The sequence below is a fragment of the Synchiropus splendidus genome, chromosome 15 (genome assembly GCF_027744825.2).
Source record: "Synchiropus splendidus isolate RoL2022-P1 chromosome 15, RoL_Sspl_1.0, whole genome shotgun sequence".
NCBI classification, from domain to species: domain Eukaryota; kingdom Metazoa; phylum Chordata; class Actinopteri; order Syngnathiformes; family Callionymidae; genus Synchiropus; species Synchiropus splendidus.
This window is the reverse complement of record NC_071348.1, coordinates 10,732,008-10,755,888: the sequence shown is the minus strand read 5'-3', so window position 1 is coordinate 10,755,888 and position 23,881 is coordinate 10,732,008. Positions and strand designations below refer to the sequence as shown.

Below are 23,881 nucleotides of genomic sequence, written 5' to 3'. Positions count from 1 at the left end.
GCCAGTGAATTGGGAACCTCCCAAATAAGGGAATGTGGCCAGGGATGAGGGAGTCTATAAGATGCTGCCTCCACAACCCAACTCCTAATAAGCCGCGCAGACTGGATATACAAGCACTGACAAACAGATGGGACCAGCAGTCCAACAAACTGCCACCAACTGGAGGCAAGCGAGGAAAGTTTTCAGCAAGAATCTGTCTGGTAGCCGTCATGACACAGAAACGACATTGTCGCATTATGTTGCATCCTCGCGCTCACCAAAAAGTAGCGGTTTATATCCCTAAAAAAGTTATGGTTACATAACGAATCCGCCTTAGGAGCCACCTAAACTCTGGACAACCTACTTTTAAAAGTTGCTCAGGTTTCACTGTCCCACTGTGAGCTGGGGAAAGCAGCACATATAATGCAAAGTGATCCCAGCTCAGGCTTAACATTCTGGCTTATGAGCTACATCCCAAAATGACTTCAGTTTAGTTAATGCATGCATGCTGTGTTGCCTCTGCAGACTGAAATGAGGACGGGTGTAGTGATGAGAAAAAGAAAAAAAAGAAAGCTTAATCCATAATCACAAACTCGGTTTGTACTCAGAATTGTGTTTGTGTTTAAATCCGAAGCTCACTGTGGTGTAAAAAGAAGCGATCATAGCCGACTGTCCCAGCAGTGGTGGTTTTAATTCAGCCGTAAACTCACAAAGTCTGTGGAATTTGAGGATGAACTTGAAGCAGCTGTGATGCCCAAAAACTAATCCCATTTTCTCCCGCAGCAGAATAGATCACTGCCAGGGAAAAACACTGACTTCACACAATGAAATCTCAGCAGTCTATTACAAATGCTCTTTTTGATCTCCATCACCAACCTTCAGACAGACACTGAACGTTTTGTGGGGAACCGTTGAGTTGGACATTAAAGGGCTAGGCATACACTTTTAGTGATGGTAAGTTGAGAGCTAGTCCCCTCCTGACCATGGCGCCATTGTTTGATTGGTCAAAGAAGGTCAGCATGGAAGTGGGATGGGACGGGACTATTCAGATGTCACCACTTGTGGGGGCCGACAATCTTAACCCGAGCTTCTCAGCAGGAAGCTTCCAAAAATATCTCACTCAAAAGTATATTGTTTTGTTTCATCTTTCACTTGGTTGCTGAGGCACTGTGGTCCCAAAATAACAACCCAGGTTCCAGAAAAAAATCTGTATTGAACACTTGACTAAGACAAATATTAAGTCAATAATAAAAAAAATGAATCAATAACAAGACAAAAACCAAGCAAAAATGTACCATGCAGAATAGCATTTACTGTATAGGCCAAACACAAATCCCTACCACAACAACAGATGAGACCTGAAGCTGTAAAATGATAAACAATCAGAAGCTGTCCACAATGTGATTATTAATTGGCATCTCAAAAATAGAAATAAACCCTGCATATTTCTGCTGGATTTCTGATACTATTAGACATATTGGGGTCCAAGACCACCACACATGTTTTGCACCACTACAATCATTTCACATGATTTCAGTTGTGGTTTAACAAAGGTATTTAAGCACCACAGCCCACGGTACAGACAGCAACCATGAGCGTCTCCCAGCAAATGCCCGACAATTCAGACAACTTTCCTGCCTAGTAGGTGGCGCTCTCAGTCTAAAAAAATGATGTGAGGCTTCATTCTTCGAACTCAAGGATTTTAGAGCAGAGAGTGCCACCTAGTGGGCTAAGAAGATGATGACAGTGTTTCACAAAGCCCCTTCACTAACTCACAGCATCTGTGATGTACTCTATACAGAAGTCATCGGCCACTTCTCCATAGTTAATATCAGGGAAATATATTCAAGATTACTAAACATCTTTGATGAGATCCAAGCAAAATATACAGAAGGATTTTCACAGTAATAATTGAAAACAGTTGGAGAGACAGTGTTGTGTTTCGTTAATTACCAGGTTTATATTCAGAGAAAACGGTATAGAAATACGACTTTCTACTTTATTAGACACTTCTGAAAAGGTCCTCCACACTCTCTCCCTCTGAATCAGCACCAGCTTCACCTCATTATTTCCACTTGCCTTCTTTTTTTTTTCTTTTTTAAGTGTACACTTGGCTTTGTGTTTCATGGCTCTTTTCTTAAATTTTGGAGCAGTGTCGTAGGCGAACAAGGCTTGTTGATGCAACCACCAATTCCACAGTAAAGTTACTGCAGGCCAAATTAGTAAAAAAAAAATAAAAAAAAATCTCATTATCTTGGCGATGTAAAGTAAGAGATCCAAAATCCAGTTTGTTGTGTCTGGGACTGCATAGATGTAGAGCCAGGACTGAGCCCTGAAAACAAGCTTCTGAAGTAGACTTCAGGAAGTTAAGGAAAGTGGCCTTGAGGGATGGATCTCAGAGAGTATCAATCACCATGGAGAATGAGGTGAAGGGAAAAACAGTCACTCACATGTCTTCTTTCACCATGGGTGGCCAAGCTTGCAAGAGCAGAATGAGCAGCTGAAAGTCTGGCCACTTTCTCGCCGTCTCCAGCAGCTCCATGAAGAGCGTGTACCTTTTGTCCTCATTCTCCACGTCTTCTATCTGGAACTGGATGGGGGGAAAAAAAGGCGTCAAAGTCAGCAAGGAAGGCAAATAATTTAGTTTTTTTAATGCAGAAACAAACATGAAGCTGCGTCAAAGCAAACGGCAAAAGAGCTGCTGGTGGGGGATTTCACCGCCATTAAAACGCAGTCGGAGGAGTGAGTAAAGAAAAAAAGGAAGCAGGGATAACAGGGGTAGAAAAGTAATTACACTTCTCTCAAACATCAGCCTGAGGTGCTATTTAACAGTTCAAGAAGCAGTTGACTTCTGAGGGGGAAACTACAGCCTGTCAAATCGGAGCCAACGCAGAGACGGGTCCCTCTTCATCCTCAATTGTAGTTGTAATTTTTTTTATTTTTATATACTCTTCACTTGCTTTTTGAAGATTGAGTCTTCAAATTCGAATTCAACTGTGAATGAGGCACTAAAACAAATTCATCTTAACATTATAAGATAATTTAACTGAATCTAGAACGGTACTTCATTGGTTGATGACTAAAAATTGTTTTAAAAAATGCCGTCTAAGAGGCAGGCAAGAGAATCCAACATTCCTATCTTGCTTCCGAGGCTTCTTTGAGCTCAAGTTTTATTGAACTGTCAAATTAGGCTGGAAAATCTTCACAGATCAACTCCACCGCGCCAGTGCATAAAATCATTAGATGGCCAAAGGTTGAGAAGAGACTACTGTGATGAGTCTTTCTTTCCTGTTTTGCCATTAATAAGACATTTTAGTTGCACTCCATTCTTCCCCCAATGTCTGTTAAATACCATTGTTTATCCATCATTAGGAATATTTTCCAGCTGATCAAAGATTTATCAATAACAAAATATATAAATAAATAAGTGTAAGAAAAGCCAGACTGATTTCACGATTTAGACCACTGTGGTTATGTGTCCCATTGTGTATTCTCTGTCGAGTGTGACCTTCAAAGTGCGCTGAGTCGAGTTCACACCTTTAAAAGAATCACACGTCATTGTGTTCAAATTGTTATCCACGTTTGTAAAACCCTGCAGCAATATCGGCTTTGTCGATACATGAATTGGACTTTGAGAGAGGTAGATCGCATCTAAAGGACCGTACCATGTCTACAGAGGGTTGGATCTTTTTAGCAGTGACAGAAAACCGACTGGGACTGCGGTGATGTCAATCTACTGTTTGTAATATGGCTGCTCCGTATAAGATTTCTGCACCCAGTAAAAGCAATAAAAACATGACCGGGGACGCATCTGGCTTGGTCAGTGAAGAGCCAGGCATTCAACGAAAGCTATCACCTGAGGAAGACAATTTCCCCACCACAGGTGGCGGCAGAACTTGAGGTGATGGCACAACGTACCAGGGCCTCAAGTCTAGAGAGTTCTTTGTTTTCAAATATAAATAGCTCATGATATAGAAAATAAGGCTTGGAAAAAATAAAAACGCTGTTTTTTTTTTTCAATTATGATTCATGAGTTCAACAAATAACTACGGGCAAAGCACAGACCAACAAATCATTGTTTTGTCTCACTCACTGGTGTCTTTAAATAGAACAATGGAAGAGAGACAATAGAGTTAGAAAAAGACAAATTAAACAGAACTTCTAATTTTGCTCCCACTTTTGTTTCCCAGTCAGTCATAAATTCATTATTACAAGGAGAAAAAAGCCTGTTTCTTACCTGTGTAGGTGTAAGAGTGTGTTTTCAATGTGCCACAGTGTGCTGGTGTCAGGTGTTTATTTTAGTTTGTTTTTTGTTTTTCAAACAGAATGGCAGGTGATTAAAAAAAGAAAATAATAAATTCCGCTCACTTGCCTTTGATAAGTGGTCAAAAGGACAGAGAGGTGGAGGTTGAAGCTGTGAGTTAAAATGTAGCGAGGAAAGCGATGACAAATTAAAACAGTGAGCTTACATAAATATATTCATCAAAACACTTCCATCCACCTCTGCGTCCATCAACATTATCTTCCACAGCACTTAGCTTTTTTCATCTGCTGTTAGTGCATTAACTTTTTAGTCACCACACACTCAGTTCTTTATATGCAGAGGTCAAAACATGGGTCCTGCACAATATACACTTTAGCAAACTGGCTTTCAGCTTAGTGTATAATGGTACGATCAGAAGTTACTTTCAACAGACCAGCTGTCTGTAAAAATACTTTTTGGTGTGGCAAATTCATTCTGGATTTGATGTAGTTCCCATTTTTTCCATACATTTGTAATTAATCACACAACTACGATTCAAAGAGTTTCATATATTCATTTCATTTTTTAAGTTCAAGTGGTGAAATTCGCCAAAGGTCTCTAAAGGTCACGGCTTCGCCAAGCTTCCCGCCATGCATCATGTCCAGCCGGAAACACACGGGAGAAGCGCATCTGCCGAGGCAGGATGCTACTCTTCACTCGATCATGTGAGGATTGCCCAAAAAAGATGGTGCACTAAGGGCACTTAGAGAGAACAATAAACTCGCGAAAGAATACGTTATTGATCCAGTCTTGTCTGCATTTTGTCTCTTTTCCTCGTCTTCCTTGGCATCAAGCATCAAGTGAGGACGACTACCACCTTGGTGCCCGCGCCACTGCTGTGTTTTATTTTGAAAGTTCCTGGTCACCACCTTCCTTTGATCGACTGACTTCCTGTCTGAATGATCTGCAGCCACAGTGTCACAACAGCCAAGATATTAGAGTATTCTTGGGTGTGATTTCCAAATGCCTTGCAACATTCATCTGTTCAAACAATTATCCAAAAGGAACAATAAAACATGGGAATGCCCAGCTGTCACGCTGCCTCAGGAAGGTTCTGTGTCCTGGACTGGAGTGGGCTTCAGTCAAAATCTGCATTTTAAGCCATGAATAAAAGCATTTGGAGGAAAGGGCTAAAACCGATGTATGTACAGTACAGTGGAGGCAGCATCAAGCTGTGGGGGAGTTTTGCAGCAGGAGGGACTGCAGCACTTATCAAAATAAATGGCATCATCATCTCAAGCTATCAGCCTGGAGGAGAAAGTTTGGGCAAAAATGGGTCTTCAAAATGGACAATGACTCGAAACACACTGCTAAACTGGAGACAAAGTCGCTCATGGAAAACAAAGCCAAGGTTCTGGAGTAGCCATTACAAAGTGTTGACCTTGAAAAGTTTAATAAGAAAGAAACAAAAAAAAATATGTCTCCTTTTATATGAAAACAGACCCCAATAATCTGAAAACAGCACACCCCACACATCAAGACGTCCCACCACTGACCTGAAATCTTGCGTGGTCACATGTGACCACATTATCAAAACAGATTCACTCTTGCTACAGCGCAGACCACTGGACCATCGTCAATCCAATGGATAGAAGGAGTAGAGATCTTCAAGCTGGATGTTCCCAAAATGTTGTCAAATATAACACATTGACTTTATGGAGGAAGTGGATGGACAGCAAGCCAAAATGATGTAAGGCTCCCAATGTCAACACTGAAGTGAGCTCAGAAAAGAGGTTGATTGATAAAGACACCACTGCCTGATCAACTCACCCTGAAAACCGACGCTGAGGGAACATTAGCTGTAAACACTAGGAAGGGACCCACTTTTTCCATGCCCTTCATAAAGACGCCCTGTTAAAATAAAGGTTCTCCAAGTGTGTCGAACAGGAAAACCTTCACTGTAAAGTACGTCGTAACCTGTTCTCGTAATACCTTGGGGGCGCTACAGATGAAGTGGCAGGGAGAGAGGCACCATTATATTAGTAAATACGAGGAAAATGGAGACTGTCTGGAGTGTACATTGAGAGTGGTCTATTGCACACAGAAAAGGGAAAAACAGACGTGGACATGATCTGTCCATATTGGCAACACAGTGTTTCATGTCAGCCAGCTGCACCCGCTGATATCAAGGGGTCAACAAACAATAGGGTCCTCTCTAAAAACAGGCCTGTGTGACGGAGAGCTGCGGACACACAAAGGCATGAAAGCGAACACAAAGAAAAAAAAAAAGCTGTAAGCTCTCACCGCTTGCAATTTCAAGCTTCAAAAGCACTTGGGCTTTTTTCACTCGTCCCCGCTGGCATGGGGAATAGCGCCACTAAATTATGCCGTCCACATGATACACACGCGCAAGCTGTGAAAGGGAGTGGCCCTGCTTTTAGCTAAAATGCCACGCAGGATGGAGGGAAGTGAGAAGAAGGCAAGGTTCCATTGAAAAAAGTTGGGGCATTAGAGGATCTGTTCTATATTCTGATACTTAAGGCAAGCAACAGTCTATACTAGAATCAGCATCTTGTTTTACTGCAGTGCAAGTGGTTCCCACTTAGGTGACTACATCCACAGCTTGGTAGACAAGAGCACTCAGACTAGGAGAGTATAAGTTGCCATCCTGCCTTGAATAAAGAGGAGCGGCATCCAGCATAATAAAGCATGAATCAAGTGTTCCTATCATTCTTTCACTGGCATCAGCATATGAGGCTATACAAATGGAAAATCAGTGCATATCAGGGTGTTACGAAGATGGATCGAAGTTGCTCGAGGGCAAATGAAAACTGTCCTTAGGCCCTGCTTTGAGAATACACGCACACACACAGCAGCACGAACAGCTCACAAAGGGATACAAATGGAGATGATGCATAAAAGAGCAGCGGATGATTGGTTTTCCTTTCATAAAAGAGTGTGTATGTGTAAAAGGAGGAGGCAACAGTGATGAAAGTGCAGTCGGCCGTTCGGCCTCCAGAGATCCTGGCATGAGACTTTCCCAGACAAACACACCTAAACACAAGCAGGAAGCCAACACAGAGGCGGACGCATACAGATAGATTCAAATGCAGCTGAAACAGAGAGTTTCAATAAACTACGGTGAAATAATTTCCTCCATATGTCGCGCTCTTTCCTGGAGGAATACACTCCATAAATAAGTATTCGCACATCAAAGCAGCATGGAGGTCTTTTAAACACACTGCTTTCAACACACCAAGTGGCTCTTAAAGGTGTGGCTGCACATGCACAAACACACACGCATGAAGGTGGCACGCGGAAGTATGACTTATATAGACTATATACACTTTTTTGCTGTTGTAAAAATAAATAAAAAGATTCCAAGGAGATAATTAGTCATCGCTAGAATATTTGGAGGCGAAAATAGTTCCAATATTTACATGCTAATCCAAGAATAAACAACAAAAGATAGAAGCTTAAATTTACATGTAGCAATAAGAGAGGAAAAAATGAGGTAAATAACAAAATCTAGCTGCTCAAGCGAGCAACTATGAGAACTGAGAAAAAAGTACCAGTCACACCCTCATTACAGCAGTGCAGAGAAGATGTTGAATTTATTATTATTATGTTTATTTAGCTAATAAATCTGGGAACTAAATGGTATATCAACTTTTTTCAACTGATAATCGACTTTTCAGTCGACTGAAAGTAGGTTGAATCTATAAACTCATGTTAGTGTCTTGGGTAGACTGTTTCAAGTGTGTTGAAAGGCAAAAATGTGAAAAAAAAAAACTCATTTTTCAACAGGACACAATTTGCACCTGCTGCTACACTTCAATCTGCGTCTCACCCAGTAAGATTGAAATCAAAATCTTCCACTCTTCAGTGGGTCTAATGGCGATCGACGGGTGCCTGCTCCAAACTATTTACAGTCAGCAGTGCTGAGATGGAAGGACGAAGGAGAACGCCCGGGAGTTTCATACGGCTCCTTCAGTCAAGCAATAAATTGCAAAATGTGAAACAATATTCTGGTTAATTTGAGAAATTTTAACTGCACTGACCAAAAAAAACGATTCATTATGAATTGGTGAAGAACACAGCTGCTCCAATTGTCAATAAAAAGTGATAAAAAGTTTCAACTCAAAGGGACTAAATCACAGTTGAATGGCCAAGTGTACAGTAAAACAGGTGCCACTTTGTACATAATAACTCATGAGACACATTTACTAAAAGAATGCACAACACAAGTGCATGTCTAGACGTACCTTCAGCAACAGAGAAAGATTGACTGTGTTGTTTATCATAAAGTGGAAGACTGCAAAGCAGTTTGTAACCTGAATTGATAACAGTGAGGACTGTGATACGTCTCTGTGATTGATCGATCAGGCTGACACGAAGGCTTGCATGCAATTAATCAAAGTAAAATGTGACCGAGCATAGAAGACGGTTTTACTTTCACGTCAGAGAATCGCGACACGCAACAGCTCAATCAGTCAAAATTAAAAAGTGGAGCGATAGCTGGCTGTAAAGACCAGACAGTCTTGTTATCAACTTCTGACAGACTTCCACACAGTTTTGGATGAGGAGCTAGTTAAAGGGCTAATACACAAAATATCAGGAGCTATAAACAAATAAAAGCCTGCTATCTTGCTAACAGCAAACACAGCATGGTTTTTCCTTTAGCGTGCAATGAAGCAGCCACGGAACTATTATCAACGGAAACCTTTTACGAAATGAAAGGACATTTTATAGAACCTAATCCAATAGATTTCCCATTCTTCTGTCAAAGTCGGGGAGACATTACGTCTTCTCGGGCTTTGGTCGGCAGCACAATAGCGCTGACAGAATGCTCTCAGTATGCGCCTTTTAAGGAGACTGCAAATAGAATTGAGAATATTGATGCGCTTAAACTCAGCCACGTCAAGTTATGACGCACAGCAACAAATGAATGGGCAGCTGGTTGTAGATTTAGACTGCTGTAGTCAAAAGCAAATGGAAAAATAAATCCAATTGAAGAGATTCTTAAAAATAATATTAATAATAAAAATATATTAAAATACATGTAATTTTGACATTCCCTATTTAAAAAAAATGTAATTATAAACTGAATTATTCAATAATTCAGTTTAAAATATAGCTTGCATTTATATTATATATATGTATATATTATTGGGATATTTATATATGATATTTTGTGCATCTATTATGTATTACGGGTTGGTTAAGATCAACGAAACCTTTTCTAGCCAGCCAAAAAAAAAACAAACAAAAAAAAGCTCATGTAGGGAGCTTTAGTGAGTGTCGCTCCAGAAAAGGTCTGAGTGATGTCACTGGCTGTCTGTCACTTGAAGAAAGGTGGTGTGTAAAATGAACATCTACAGTGCCCCGAGTTGCAGCACAAACCACAAAAAAGTGATGGATTTGAAAGCAATTCTTGTCACTCTTTCAACACTAATCACTAATAAGATAAACAACCACCATTCAATTATCACTTGTCATAACATAACAGCAGCGAGAGCAGATCTGTTGCCTACACAGTCAACAGATCTGGGATCTCAGCGCATACAAATAGTATTCAGTCATCAAGCTTGGCATATATAGCGCCACTCAAGAGGACACAGACCTACAGACATATGAAGTATTGGGTGCAGCAAATATATTTTACATCTGTCAGAGAAATGATTTATAACTGAGCTACAGTCGCTCACTAACACATCTCCTTAGCTATCTTCCCTTTGACTGCGCAATTATCTCAGTCCTTGACCTGCGAGCGAAAGGTTGAGAAGGGGGAGTGGGTGGAGGTGGGGGTTGGGACGAGCTGTCACTTGATGTCAGTATATGAGCCTGGGGGTAAAACTAGAGCTATGGGATGCAGAGATCCCTGTGTCTGGCCTTTACTGAGCAACCGACGAACAGCATCATCAATATTCATCGACCGCTCTGGCTAATGTCCCAAGCGATAGGAAGAATAAAGTTGAAGAGGTCGCACACTTTATACACGGAGAGAGGAAGAGCGACGTTGCTTAGAAGCCAGCTGATGATGAAAGAGGGCAGCGCGAAGATAATAAAGCAGAGCAAAAAGCGAAGCGCATGCTTAAAGGCCAGTGCCCGGCGAGGCAGCAGGGAGTTTATTAAGGCTCGAATACGTGAAACTAAACATGAGACGGTGGAATATTGATGCGTGTGCAGGTGGGGAGTGTGCATCTTTGAGGCAAATAAAAGCATCTTCAAGAACATCCTCCATTTGTGCCTGGTTATTTGACATACAGCCTCGCTTAGAAGAGCATACATGATGTGCCTCCAGAGTCAGATAAGACAGCAGAAAGGAAACAGGGTGAGTGGTTAAGAGGAGAGAGCGGGTGAAGGGTGAGGGAGAGGTGATCCTGACACACACACACACCTGCTTGACATCACACAGACACTAAAGAGAATTAACATGGAAATGACGCAGGCCATTGAATGCATCGGAACATGAAGGTGATTCGAGCTGAGGAACGGGCCGTTTGTTAATTATGTAAAGCATGTGCAAGAGCTGATGAATATTGAAGGTGGGAGGAAGGCCAAGGAGAAAGTTACCACGCGAGCAACGAAACGACAATCCCAGAGGGCAAGAAGGGCGCTTCATTTACCAGTGTAACTCCCCACAAGGGATAAGAGAGAGAAGGGAGTACTGGCAAGGATGATGTGTACTCATGATCAGTAGGTGGCGCTCTCAGTATAAAAATGGCGAGAGGCTTCATTGAATTGATTCATTGAATTTTAGAGCAGGTAGTGCCATCTAGTGGGCTCAGAAAATGATGACACTGTTTCACAAAGCCTCATCAGCCCATCACTTGTTGCGGGTCAAGACCAATTTTATTCCATTGATAATATTACAGTTCTTGACTTAATAAAAAAAAAAAATCCACCAGTTTGGTTTGCAGCAATAAATAAACGCCTGAGTCTATATGGTGAATAGACTTATGCTTCTGTGCCCTGTATTAACTTGAATCTCAGTCTTCATCTTAGGCCCTCAGAGCTTTAGACTAGGGATTTTAATGGTCTGGTATCTGCCACGTGTCAGATGGTCTCGACTACAATAGACAATAATAGACAAAATCTTAAAAGTAAGGGTTTGATTTTGTTGCAGTGAAATCAGATTTAAAAAGAAAACACTGCAAATTCTATATATATGAATTGTTCCATTTGGCCTTTTCTTTATTGCTATTTCTCACACCAGGCTGTGTTTCTCCACAACAGTCTCTGGTCCAATACTTCACAGAGGTGATGTAGATATAGAGTGGCGTCCATTTTTGAAAACTTTTCCATGATGCTATCCAGAATTGGCTGCAACAACAGATAATGGTGCATGACTGTCCAGCCTTAAGCTCCGAATTTGTCCTGCTTCTCGTCTGTCTCTGTGCTGCCCACTCCAACCACCTCAGGCTCTTTTCTTATATCATCTCGAGTCCTTCTCTCCCCTTCTCTACAAATCCCATTTTTTTTTTGAGTTCATTTTATTGGACTGCCTCCTCTCCAGTGTTCCTTTTTGGACTGACTCATCAGCAAGCCCACTGAGATAAAAGGGTATTATGATCGTCTCTCTCTCTTGGCGATGAGAGTAGCATAAATAAAGTTTTTGTTTGCGGTGGAAAGCGATGGATAGAATACTCATGAAAAAGCAGTCTAAAAAAAAAAGGTAAAGCTGCGGCACCTCAGCAATGTTTTTCACTTGTCAAGTCAGGCAAAGTCACAAATGTTAGAAATGAAAGTCGTAGATAAAAGAATAGGTAAAGGACATGTCATGTTACCGGGGAGGACACCCCACAGCTGTGATTCCACCCCATCACACATGGAAAATATATAAAAATTTGAAAAACTCCATGCATAGATGAAGTCAACATAGGATAATTACACATATAAAAACCTCAAAACAAATCCGTTTTAAATAGTGAAAAGGGTAAAATATCTTCAGAAGTTTTGCTCATATGCGTCCACATGCTGTCCGAATATTCAGGTGAAATCATGACCTAAATAACACGAGTGATTCCCAGTGACCGGCTGTCTGTGTGCCCTGCTGTGGACCGGTAACAGGGTTCCACGGTGTCACCCCTGTCTCTTAACAGCTCGAGCTGGAATTGCCTCCACTGAGCCGTAGCTGCGGCTCACCAGGAAAAAAGGGATGCCAATTAATGGCTGTGAGAATGAAATGAAAGCACATCAAAATCTTGAGCAAAGCCTGCTTTTAAACAGTGTTTCGTGTCAAAAAGTTTGAGGTATAAATTGAGCTTAAGCGCGGTACAGAAAGGATCATTAAGAATAATATTTCCCTTGACCAATGCTAGCAATGATGCTAGAAAACTGGCCCATAAAGTGCCTATTAAGGGGAAAAAAACAGGTTTATATTGGTCTGAAAAATCCCTTTGCTTAAATTCTATCATTATTCTTCAAGAAATTTGGCCGTATTCTAAAACATCTGATATGGTGCATGCTAGAGCCTGGAAGTTAAGAGCTTCTGAGTATTTCTGATCAGAGACAACCTTGACTCAAAGCGCGATATCATGCAGTAAAACGCATAATGAGACACTGTCTCTCTGGCTTATTTTTAAACACCTTCTAATAGCAGCTTCGTGATAAGGGAGAGTGTTTGAAATGAATACAGTGAATTTTGGTTCCAGCTATAGATCTATATTGATTCCCAGCACTTATTATGTCGAGAAATAGGAAGCTGGAGCAACATTCAACAGCCATATTGCACAGACTGCGAGGTGCATTCACATCCAAGACAGAGTCGTGGGAAACCACCCATGACACGGACAGATGGGAGTTAAGGCTGATGAAGACAGACTCCTCAACACACCGGCAATATTTAGCATCATTTTACCTTCAAGATCAAGAGATTTGACCTTGACTCAATGTTCTCTGGAAAATACAGGTTCACTTTACATATAATAAAAGTCTATGAATAAAATTTCTATGGCATTAGACGCTTCCAGAGTCAGCTCAGTTGTCTACCTCGTCTTTCTCAACAGCCAAAATCAAAGTTGATCAAGGTGACTACTAAGTCACAGTTGAACTAGATACAGATACAGATAGATCTTCATTTTATGTTTTGCTAATTTACCTATAACAGTGGTTTTTCATTTCATTTCATTTTTGTCATCTGGTTGGCAACAAGTTACTATGATATGGCTTCAAAACTCACAGTTCAATTGGAGCACGTGAGCCAGCCTGGTGCACAGGTGCTTTTTCTTTCATTTACTTTCATTTTTTTTTAATTTTGCATTTTATTTCTTTCCAATATCAGATGTCAACATTTTTGATAAGCATAGCTGAGAAAAATATTTGGTTGCACTAACACAACATAAAAGTCTCAACTAGGAGTATGTACTAGTGTGGTTTTGAGTACGACTAGTTTTAGTTAATAAACTTTGTGGAACATTCCAAACATGTTCTATAAAACTTTATGCCTTATGATGCATGATAGATGCCGCCTAAAGCAGAGTGTGACCAAACAGACTCAGGTACCGTCAGTCTCCAAAACAACAAATCAAAACAAAGCTTTCTCACCGAAGTTTCAGAGTGGTTTAACTCAAGATTAAATGGCTTTCATAGCCTGAAAGGTTTGCCTGGCGATTATCTACAAGCTTGTTTCTGCTTTGCAAACCAAAATGAATATTTTCTGACGTATTTGCAGTCATTTCTGAAGCATTCGGCCGCAGAGTAACCTGCAACGTTCATCACACATTTCTGTGTGAAATGTAATTAATAAATATTTGACGGACCGCTGTGCACTTCACCCGCCGGCGCACTCGCTGACCCCGCCGTCGGACAGGGGTGACATTTTAACACCCGGACGCTGTGACTAATCACTCATGATGAAGTCACAAAATCTATCTTTGGCCTCACCTCTCATAACCTCGCTCACCTACCCTCCGGCCCACTTGCTAAATGTCAACATTCGCCCTGGGAAAATTAATGCCTCATTTTAGATGTGTGTTCAGAGAAGGGGACGGTGCTTCTGCATTTAAAGGACAACAATACATAAACTGAATATATATCTATGATTGTTTGTGTTGATGTGCAGCCACAATAAAGCTGGGGTTTGGAAGCATGATGGAGGTGGCGACATAAAAAAGGCTGCCAATCCACAGCACATGCCAGAGAGTGATGAAAAAAATCAGCCATAGATGACACGTGTCATGGAATAAATAAAAAAAGAGCAGTGCAAAATAAGTGGAGGAGTGAATGAACGATGGAGGGGGTAAAGAGACAACAAACAGATTAATTTGAGAGATCAAGGCTTCCCTCACACTTGCTTTTCTCTCACATTTCTTCTTGACATAAAGGCAAACAGGCTGTGGGTGTTTGCAGCTTCTGTCTGTGCGCCGCTTGGGTCTGACCGCGCTTGTCATATGACTCCGTCAGAGGAGAAAACAGCCACATGGAAGGGCCATGTAAACAGCTTTGGATGACATGGTGGTGAATTCAGAATTCATGATAGACTTCACTTGCTAATAGGCTGCGCAAACCCTAACCTGTTTCCACTATATAATATAATATTTCTTTGAAAAATAGACCATTTCTCACGTACACTGAAACCCCAAACTGGTGGGACCTTTATGGGAGTAGATTGAATGCATGGATACAGTTTAATTACAGAGTTTTTGGTAGCTGAAATATTTCTAAAGCCATGGATTTCCGAACAAGCGCTTGACAGAATGCCACCACCAGAACAACAACATAATTTAGAGGCAAGAACACCCACTTAGAAATTTCAATTTTATTCAAACTTTTCTCCGATTGTTCGGAAATGTTGACACATTGTGTGCGTGAGTTTGCCGCTTGACCTGTCAGCTTCAGTCAAGCCTGCCAGCATCCCATAATTACCATCTTTTAATGAGCTACAAATAATTACTGCTGAGAGAGACCTTTCAGTTGCTCACGCTGATCGATTATTTTGAATCTAATGAAGCGAAATGAATGAAGAAAAAAAGTTTCACTGGCTACATTAGGGTATTGATTTATGGAAATATCTAAAGCAGCTTGAAGCTATATTCTGAAAGACCACAAACGCTATTGTTCATAATAACACAGCAGCATCTCAAGGTTAAACATGACTTTTTTTCCCATTGTTATCATATACAGCAGATAAATAATGGAAGGCAGCGCCTCTTGCCACCAACGGCACCCACGTAGTAGCAAGTTAAATGAGACGTTTGGCCGCTAGAAACCCAGTCCTCAAATTCAAATGCCTTTTGGTTACCTCAGGGAGAGACAAGAGAAAGTGGGCACTTCATCTGAAATGAGCTTCGCTCTTACACAGAGAATTATTTTACAAGATTAATTAACTGATCCCTTGGATGTACACTCCCTTAAGAGAGAGAAGTGTGTGTGTGTGCGTCGTTTCATCAGGGCCTGCCGAATGTCTGTAGTGCACCTAATTAGTTAAAGAGTATGGGCCCACACACCTGTCTACCTGAGCTGACAAAGGCCCACGGCGGTGCGCATACATTTACACATTAATTAACTAGCTAGAGCCATTAATTAGTCAGTCAGGAAACTTAATGTGACTTGTTACTCAAAGGCCCGGTCCACAAGAGAGCGGGACACACACAAACACACACAGCCGAAATAGATAAAAGGACATCATGAAAGATTGATGGAGTCTTACAAACATCGAAATAATATCGAAAGAGCTTGAAGTGTTTACATCAAGAAGGATGATGCGGAAACTGAGGCTGGTTGTGGTGGTGGTCAGAAGCAGGTCACACATCATCTTCAAAGAACAGGACAACCGCACTGAAAGACCATTCTAATGGTCATAGCTCGATAGCTCGAAATAAAAATAAAAATAAAAATAAAAAGTTTCATATTACACCGCATTGCTCTGCCACATTTAAATTGTCATACAAAATAAAACAAGATGCGAATATTTATAACTTGTAATGTAATTTTTGCCTTAAAACGGGTATATCTACAAAAAAATATTTCATTAAACTATTTTAACATTTGCTCTTCAAATCAATTCAGTTTTATAGAAAATCATTTAATCTCACTGATTAACCAACTACATAAATAAAGACTTTAACCAAACTCAATTTACAGCCACTTTTTTCCCACAGAGCCAAAGTCTTGTGCCCCAGCTGAGGCTCTTGTGTATCCACTGCAACAGAAGCTCAGTTGTACACTAAAGTCAAGAACTCAAAGCCATTTTGGCTAAATCCATTTCCTTCAAGTGAAAATAAACAAAACTATACTACGTTGATATAATAATGACACGATAAAGATTTCAAGTTTCAGTGACATCCTGCACACACATAAGCATGTCACACTTCAATATAGTGCAACAGGGAGAGCAACACACAACTACAAGTTCCACCTTCAACAACCATCACACAAATATTAAACATGCAGCGTTCACTCATTATTGGGAATTTATGGGAATGTGTCTCTTATTATCAATGGAGGGGGACATTTGAGATCAAGTGCTGGAGGAGCTCAAAGTGGACTTCATTAAAATAAGAGCAGTAACTAGTAAGACAGAGCCACTAAGCAGTGTCAAAAACGTGCAGAGCACAAAACAAAAGTGTGAATAAAAGTATATTTAAAACACACACACACAGACACAAATGCAAATGTTGAGTGCTTCTTCTTCATTTCCAACTGTGCATTTGTTTTAATTGCAGAGGAGAAGTGCGATAATATATCCAGACATCTGCAGCCCACTTCAGAGGAGGTCTTCAGCAGAGCGATTAAAGTCATTCCTCAAATGTCGTGTCCTAAACATCTATTAAAAAAAGAGCCTGTCTGATGATCATGTGTGTGTGTCTGTGCGTGTGAGTGGCCTTGTTTATCCTACTTTGTGGGGACCACTTCCTCACAAAACACTATCCTTGTGAGGACATACACGTGTGTGTTTGGGTGTGTGCCCGTTACCTGTCTGTCTTTCAGAACAGCCTGAGTTCTGTAGAGCAGCAGTAGACGGACGTCGCTGTCTTGGAGGCTGAAGTTGCCCTCCAGGATCTGCAGGACTTCGATCCGAGGTCGCACAGGCAGCTCCGAGTTGCCGCAGAAGGGACGCAGCCAGGCGAGAAGGTCGTCCGAGGTCACAGAGTGGTCACTGAAAGGCATATTCAACGGTCAGAAATCGAATTGAAGCAAGTCAGAGTTTCTTCTTCTCACTTGCTAGCGAACTGGTTAATGCGCGTTTGATTTAACAAGCAGCACTTGACATTTTGAGGACTGACTGCGGAATAACGGCAACATAAAAGCAAATGCAGTGAGGTTAGGAGAGGAACAGAGAAGACGTATGGCATTGGCGAGAAAAACAGATCATATACACCTGCTGTCACAGGCTACAATAAATCACAGCGTGTCTGTCCGGCCGGAGAGTAAACACAGCTGTAGTTTGTATGCATCCCAGTGAACGTTCGCGACCTACCCTTTCTGCACATTGTTGTGCACGGCAGTCACCATGGCCTCCAGGACCCTGAGGGGTTGCGGGTAATTTATCAGACTGTCCGGGTCCCCGCTGAAGAACAAAGCACATCATCAGAGATCTTCAGACTTTCCAATTTCTTAATCAACTTCCCGAGCTACAGCATGAATGAATGTCTAATGGAACATGAACATCGCACTGCGGTTTTATTTTGGTGTTTATTATGGTATGTTTGGAGATGACACTGTACTGATGCAAAACAGAAAAGATTTTACAGATTAAAGCGTCGGAAAAAGCTTGTAAATTTCACAGCCACATTTTAATCTGTGTTAATTTCCATCAAAATCGAAATAAAGAAAGGAGAAAAGCGTGTCGTTCAGATTTCAGCACAAAAACCTCAGTACTTGAAGTGTATTTTACATAAAATCGCATGCATGTTGCATTTATAACCGAAGTTCCAAATCATCTGCCTTCATGCTAGCAACGATTAGACGGTTTCAAAACAGCCCACTTATTATTTACTATAAAATTCTTTTTTAATGTGAATAATGTGAAACTCAATCAAAGAAAAACGTTTAACACAACACAGTCATTATAATTGTTGACGTCTAGAATTGTCATTTCATGTATTTCTTTAATTTTTAATTTTGTATAAAGCATCTCCGTAGTTCACCCCACACTCATAACAAAATGAGGGAATGTGCAGACCCACATCTGCCTTTCCTTTCTTTCTTTCTTTCCGAAATTTCCTGAAGTTTCCAGAACAATGGTTCAACATTTGCGATCTCTATGCTGTGAAATTTGTTATGAAAAACAGGACGCTTAAACACAACATTTGTTGTGCACTTTTAAATCAATCTGCTTGAGAGCCTACACATTTATATCCATATTCAAAGCACCAGTGGGCCAGACTGAAGTTTGATATGTGCACTCAGGATTTGAGCTGTAGAAAGAAGGGCATTTTTGTGACGTGCACCATCCAGCCACGCCTCCAAAACAAACAGATTACAAACACACACTTGCAGTGAAAGTCAGTTTGGTGGCTGAAAATAACTTCAGGAGAAAGTGAAGATTGTTGGTTCAGTCTCCTGATGGTTGTAGACTGGCCATAGGTAAATGGATCGGTCTGATGGGTCCTTAGCTGATGCTCCTGCTGTATTGCATACGTACATTAAAAACGAGAGAAAAAATCCCATCATCAATCCTCCTCAGAAGTCCTTTAGACATCTTTGTTGCCAATGCTATTTAAGTCACTTCTCTAAATGTTGACTGAGGAGCACATTAGCCGATGACAAAGACATTCATAATTTAGCCTCAGCAGTGGTTTGGTTTGCAGGATACTTGTTGTTTCTGCTGCACTGTGTGTGTTGATGCGGCGTGTACATTATAGCGGGGCCATTTTTCACAAAGACATAATTGGAAAAAAGGGTGATTTCCCCTGACTCGACTGCATTTTGTCGCTCAGATTATGTACAATCACACACATACGCCGAGGCCGTTACACGCACACACAGCGCAGTCCTGTTCGGATCATACAAATGATCTGGCCTGAAAGGGAAAGTTGACTCAGCGGTTTTGTTATTACATTTCACCACTTTTTATTTTTTTCTTTAAAGTACTTTGACACGCAAACACTGAGTAGTTATGACAGTTACAAAGGATGGCCATTAGTGTGAGGCTCAGGTACGCCTGCAGCGGCAGCCTGAGTGTGTGGAGATAGCCAAAAACAAGCCCGGCTCATTCATTCCCACCAAGCATCCAGTTCAGAAAGAAGCCCTCCTACACTTCATGCGAAAGTAAAGCTTGTGTGTAACTAAATGATATGCAGAGAAGCGAGTGAAGAGAACCCTCGTGTGACTGGATGCAGAGTAAAATCCCCAACATATTTCAGTGCAGATGTGCTGCAGCAGGAGCAGAGTGAGACCCACAGGGGAACAGCTGGATTAGGCTGCATTCATGATAAAATAGACGATGAACCAAAAAACAGCCAGGAGCAGCGATGGAGAAAGGGAAGCGTCATCGCCCTGATCATCAGGGAAGGTGCATGTGTTGACGCAGGTGCCATCTATCTGACTTCGCACCATTGAGCTGCAAGAATGAGCCAGGAAATGAGGCAGGAACATAATCAAGGCAATTCTCGCTTATTTATCGAGCTAATCAGTCGAGCTGATGATATCTCACTTTGTCTGGAAGGTCTGTCTTCGTGGAGAACGGCGTGAACGGAAGATTGGTCTTTTAAGTGAGTTTTCTCTTTACACTTCACTTCCAAGCACTGGACAAGCAAACTGTGGAAACCAGGTTTACTTTACAGCAGAAATACAAAATGCATTCTTTTTGTTCTGCATTTTAAAATATATATATATAATATTCCTTACAGCACTACAGCTGTAAAACATTGAAAACACAAACTAAGATCCTCCACAGTTTGATGTACATCAATGCTGAATTTGATGTCACACACACTTTGACCATTGATGCTTCAACTGTGTGACAGAAATATGTCTTGTTTTCCACATTAGATGTGGCTGATAAAGGAATGACTACTTAAGCAAAAAAAGGAGGAACATAACTTTTTTTAACCATGATAACTTCAAAAGCATAAGTCTTCTGACTTATGATCAAGAGGGTTTTGTGCTGGTTGTAGGGAGTATAAATAAAGAAATTTTTCTGTTGAGCGATACAGCTGGCTAAGTTTATATGTTCACAAAGTTTCAACTTTCATGTGTCAGTAAATTGATATTACAGTTGACTTTTAAACAACTGTTTGAATGAAGAAAAAAAAATCAACTTTGTGACAAGCTCAGAAGACTAAAATTCCATGAATAATTAGACAAGACATCTCAACCATCTCCAGACATTAACAAAAACCTGTCACTCCTGAACTTGCATTATTTAGTTTTTCTGCCATTTGAGAGGCCTGTTTCACTGGGCTGCGTAGACTGAGTAGCCTGGTGGTTTCACTTTCACTGACAGTTGGAGCATGGTGTACAGTGTTCTAACTCATTTTCTGACATAATAAACAATATATATAAAGACATTGTCAAGTTTCATTGGCAAGTTTGTTTATTTATTTATTTATTTTATTTTTTGTTTTTGTACTGAGAAGCCCAAAAAACTTCAACCATGAGCCTGGGTTAGACATGCTGGGGACTACCACTCTGGTTCTCTTCTTTCAGATGGACTTTGGTATTTTGAAGCTGTGTTTTCATAAAGTCGTGTGAGGTCTCTAGTAAAGAACTGGTTCGCAAAAACAAACCCATGTATGATGATGTGAATTACATTCTAACTCATGGATCTTTTATACTACTATGGAATTAAATAGAATTGTCCTACACCCTTGTTGATATTCTGTTTTTCCTTCCGTGAAATACTGTTCATTCTGGGGTGCGCATTGCTTAATTCAGTGTGGAGACTTCGACACATTTACTATCATTATTCTTCACCCATCATTCACGATTAGTGCAACGGTGCTTTAAGAATATGGCTAATTGATGGTTAAATAATTTTGAAATTAATTGCCAAGCGGTGCTTGTTGAATGCTAAATTATTCAATATGGAAGCATGTTCAACAGAAAATCCATCGCCTCTGCAGAAATGTCAGGGGTAATCATCTCTTCTTTCTTTTCAGAAGACAGGGCGCAGGAAGACACCAATAAAACACGGCGTGCTCAACTCCCACAGGCAGCTGCTGCACATTCAATCCAACACTTCACACATTTGTTTTGACAGTCGACACCAACACGCTGAACACAAACTGGCCAAATATACAGACAGAGAAATGTATGCTGCATATTTTGCATAATCCATCGCATATGCTTGGAAAAGGAGAGATATCACAAGTTGCATTTGATATGTAGAATTTGACACATCATAGGAATGTAGTTTCAAGTGGCTGGGCGAGAGGCAAGCACAATGCTGAGCAAGACACAAAGGTTTTTGATCCAGCAGAAGGCTCTGGTGCCATCACACTAGGCAGAGGCCTTAAATATTCTTCACACCGTCTCATTATTCCGTGATTCCTGAGAAATGTGGCATGCGGTTGGAATGTGTCCATCAGGGACATCTTTTTCGGTTAATATCCCCAAGGACAAGAGTCGTGAGAAATAAACACGGCCGGAGACATGAGTAGGTGTGAAACATTTTTCAGCTCTCAAGCAAAGCGCAGCTAACTGAGTGCACTTTAATGAATTGAGCGAAACACTAAGGTTCGTGGTGCAACTTCACTGACCACAGACCAAATTCTGTCAAATGGACTGATGCAGTAAAACGGTTGACTTTTGTGTTCAGGCTTTTGAGTTGTAAAATAGCTTGTCCACAAATGTATTTCTGTTTGGGCATCATTCTCAAGGGTAAAAATCCATCGGTCCAGCCTCAGAAATCAAACACAAGGCATCACACGCCCCATTATCATCAGATATATTTGGAAAACAGGCATGATAGATACACAATTCACAAACATACTACAGTCAGTACACAAGCAGCTTGATGGTCTCACTTTCAATATATATTTGGTGAAAACCTCAAGTTGATTTGCACATTACGCACGCCTCTCCGTTAACCAACACATTTTCACTCGCAGGGCATCAAACAGTGACTATAGTAAGTTAACTTGTGCATCCAATGTTGACTCCAAAGTCAGCCTTCATTTGTTGTATGTCTATGCATAGGTGTTTCAATGGAGTCAGGTGGTTACTCTCCAGTGTGATGTCCCCAAAGGAGGGGTCGAGATTAGCACAAGATGTGGTGATTCTTGCAACGGGATTATACATATCAAATGATACAATTGAGCAAATAGAGCGAAAGGAGACCCCGTGGCTTAATTCTAGCCCTATTTTTTTTTTTACATCACATGCAACCTATGGTGTCAGAATATGCTGCGTTGTCATGCACCCATTGTTGTGTTCTCCCTTGTAAAGCTACAGATTTATTACAGACACAGATGGCTTTATTAGATCGTATTCTACATCTAGCCAGTTGGAATCACAGACATCATCTGAGCTTGAGCAATTTGCCATCTATTTCTCACAAGTCATTGTGCTAAGGAAGAAGAGAGAGTAGCAGGGGGCAGCCAACCGGTGTCTCAGCAGGGGGCAAGAATCAGCTTTCTTCTTGGCAGCTTAAGGGGTGTTGTTCAAAAAGTGTGTGCTGACTCACGACTTGAGTGTGAATGAAGCATGACACCATAGTGAAAACAACAAAAAGCCACCAAGTGGGGAACAAAAATTGAAACAAAAAGCTAAATGTTGGTTACAGGTAAGGGGTAAGCTTAGGTTAGATCATTTTTGGAAAATGGACATACCTTAGTGATGCCACTACGCTCTCCACGGCACATTGAAGAATCTTTTTGACCGACATGTTCTGTGGACCAACAGCCACGCGCAGAAGCTTCTCGATAGACTCCAGAGGCTGGCCATCAGTTGCCATGGTGACTGCCAGCTTGTGAACTTTCGACCTCTCAGATCGGGACAAATCGTAGAGATGACTGTAACCCTGCAGCTGCTCCTGTAATACACATTAACATAAGAGTGATGGATTTTGATGGAGTCACCACGCTTACGAGACAGTGACAAACAGCAGGTGTCGAAATAGTTGCCAACAAAGTTTCTCAATAGTATTTGTGAGAGAAAGAGATTCGTCAAAGTGACAGAGGACATGAGGAAGAGGAAAAAGCTACAGCGTATCACGAGAACAATTCAAGCGTATCGATTGTTCTCAGCAGGCGTTAGCCCCGAGGGCAGATATGACCACCTTGACTTGTCTTTTGTTTGAGCCTGTTGTCTTTTCAGAAACTCTCATTCTGGAGGTTAGTCATAGGCTGTTTTGTTATGAGTTCTCAGACAAAAGATTGGGGAACACGTCAACTATGAATAAGATAATTACATGCTCATTCACTGCTAATAATCATTCATCATGGTGTTGTTTAGAGTTAACTTTCAGTGACCATTCCAGGTATAACAGGATGTAGAAGACATTTATCAGCACTTAATTACAGGGTAATATGCTGCTAATACACATATCAATAAGTAGTTTATTTATGGTCATATATGTTCCCCGATCTTAAGTATAACCAAAAGTTTATATCTTGAGATAAGAGAGATATACAAGCCTAGCTAACTTTCTTTGTGGCATGTAGGCAAGCTTGGAAAACTGGCTGACTCTCAATGGTTCTCATCCACAAAAAATCTGGCAAGTTCTGGCCAGGCTCTAACCCCGCCCCCTTGCTTATGATTGGTCAAAAT

The 23,881-nt window shown here is 41.0% G+C and overlaps 1 protein-coding gene across 1 annotated transcript in view; it reads right to left on the bottom strand.

The window, feature by feature from the left end:
- nbas (NBAS subunit of NRZ tethering complex) overlaps positions 1-23,881 on the bottom strand; it is a 146,667-nt gene that overhangs the window by 16,206 nt on the left and 106,580 nt on the right. Inside the window, exons 47-50 of the mRNA XM_053886996.1 lie at positions 22,942-23,144; positions 17,646-17,735; positions 17,141-17,324; positions 2,430-2,569 (exon numbers count right to left, since the gene is read on the bottom strand). Of these exons, the coding sequence (XP_053742971.1) occupies positions 2,430-2,569; positions 17,141-17,324; positions 17,646-17,735; positions 22,942-23,144 (617 nt within the window). The remainder of the gene's footprint in view (positions 1-2,429; positions 2,570-17,140; positions 17,325-17,645; positions 17,736-22,941; positions 23,145-23,881) is intronic.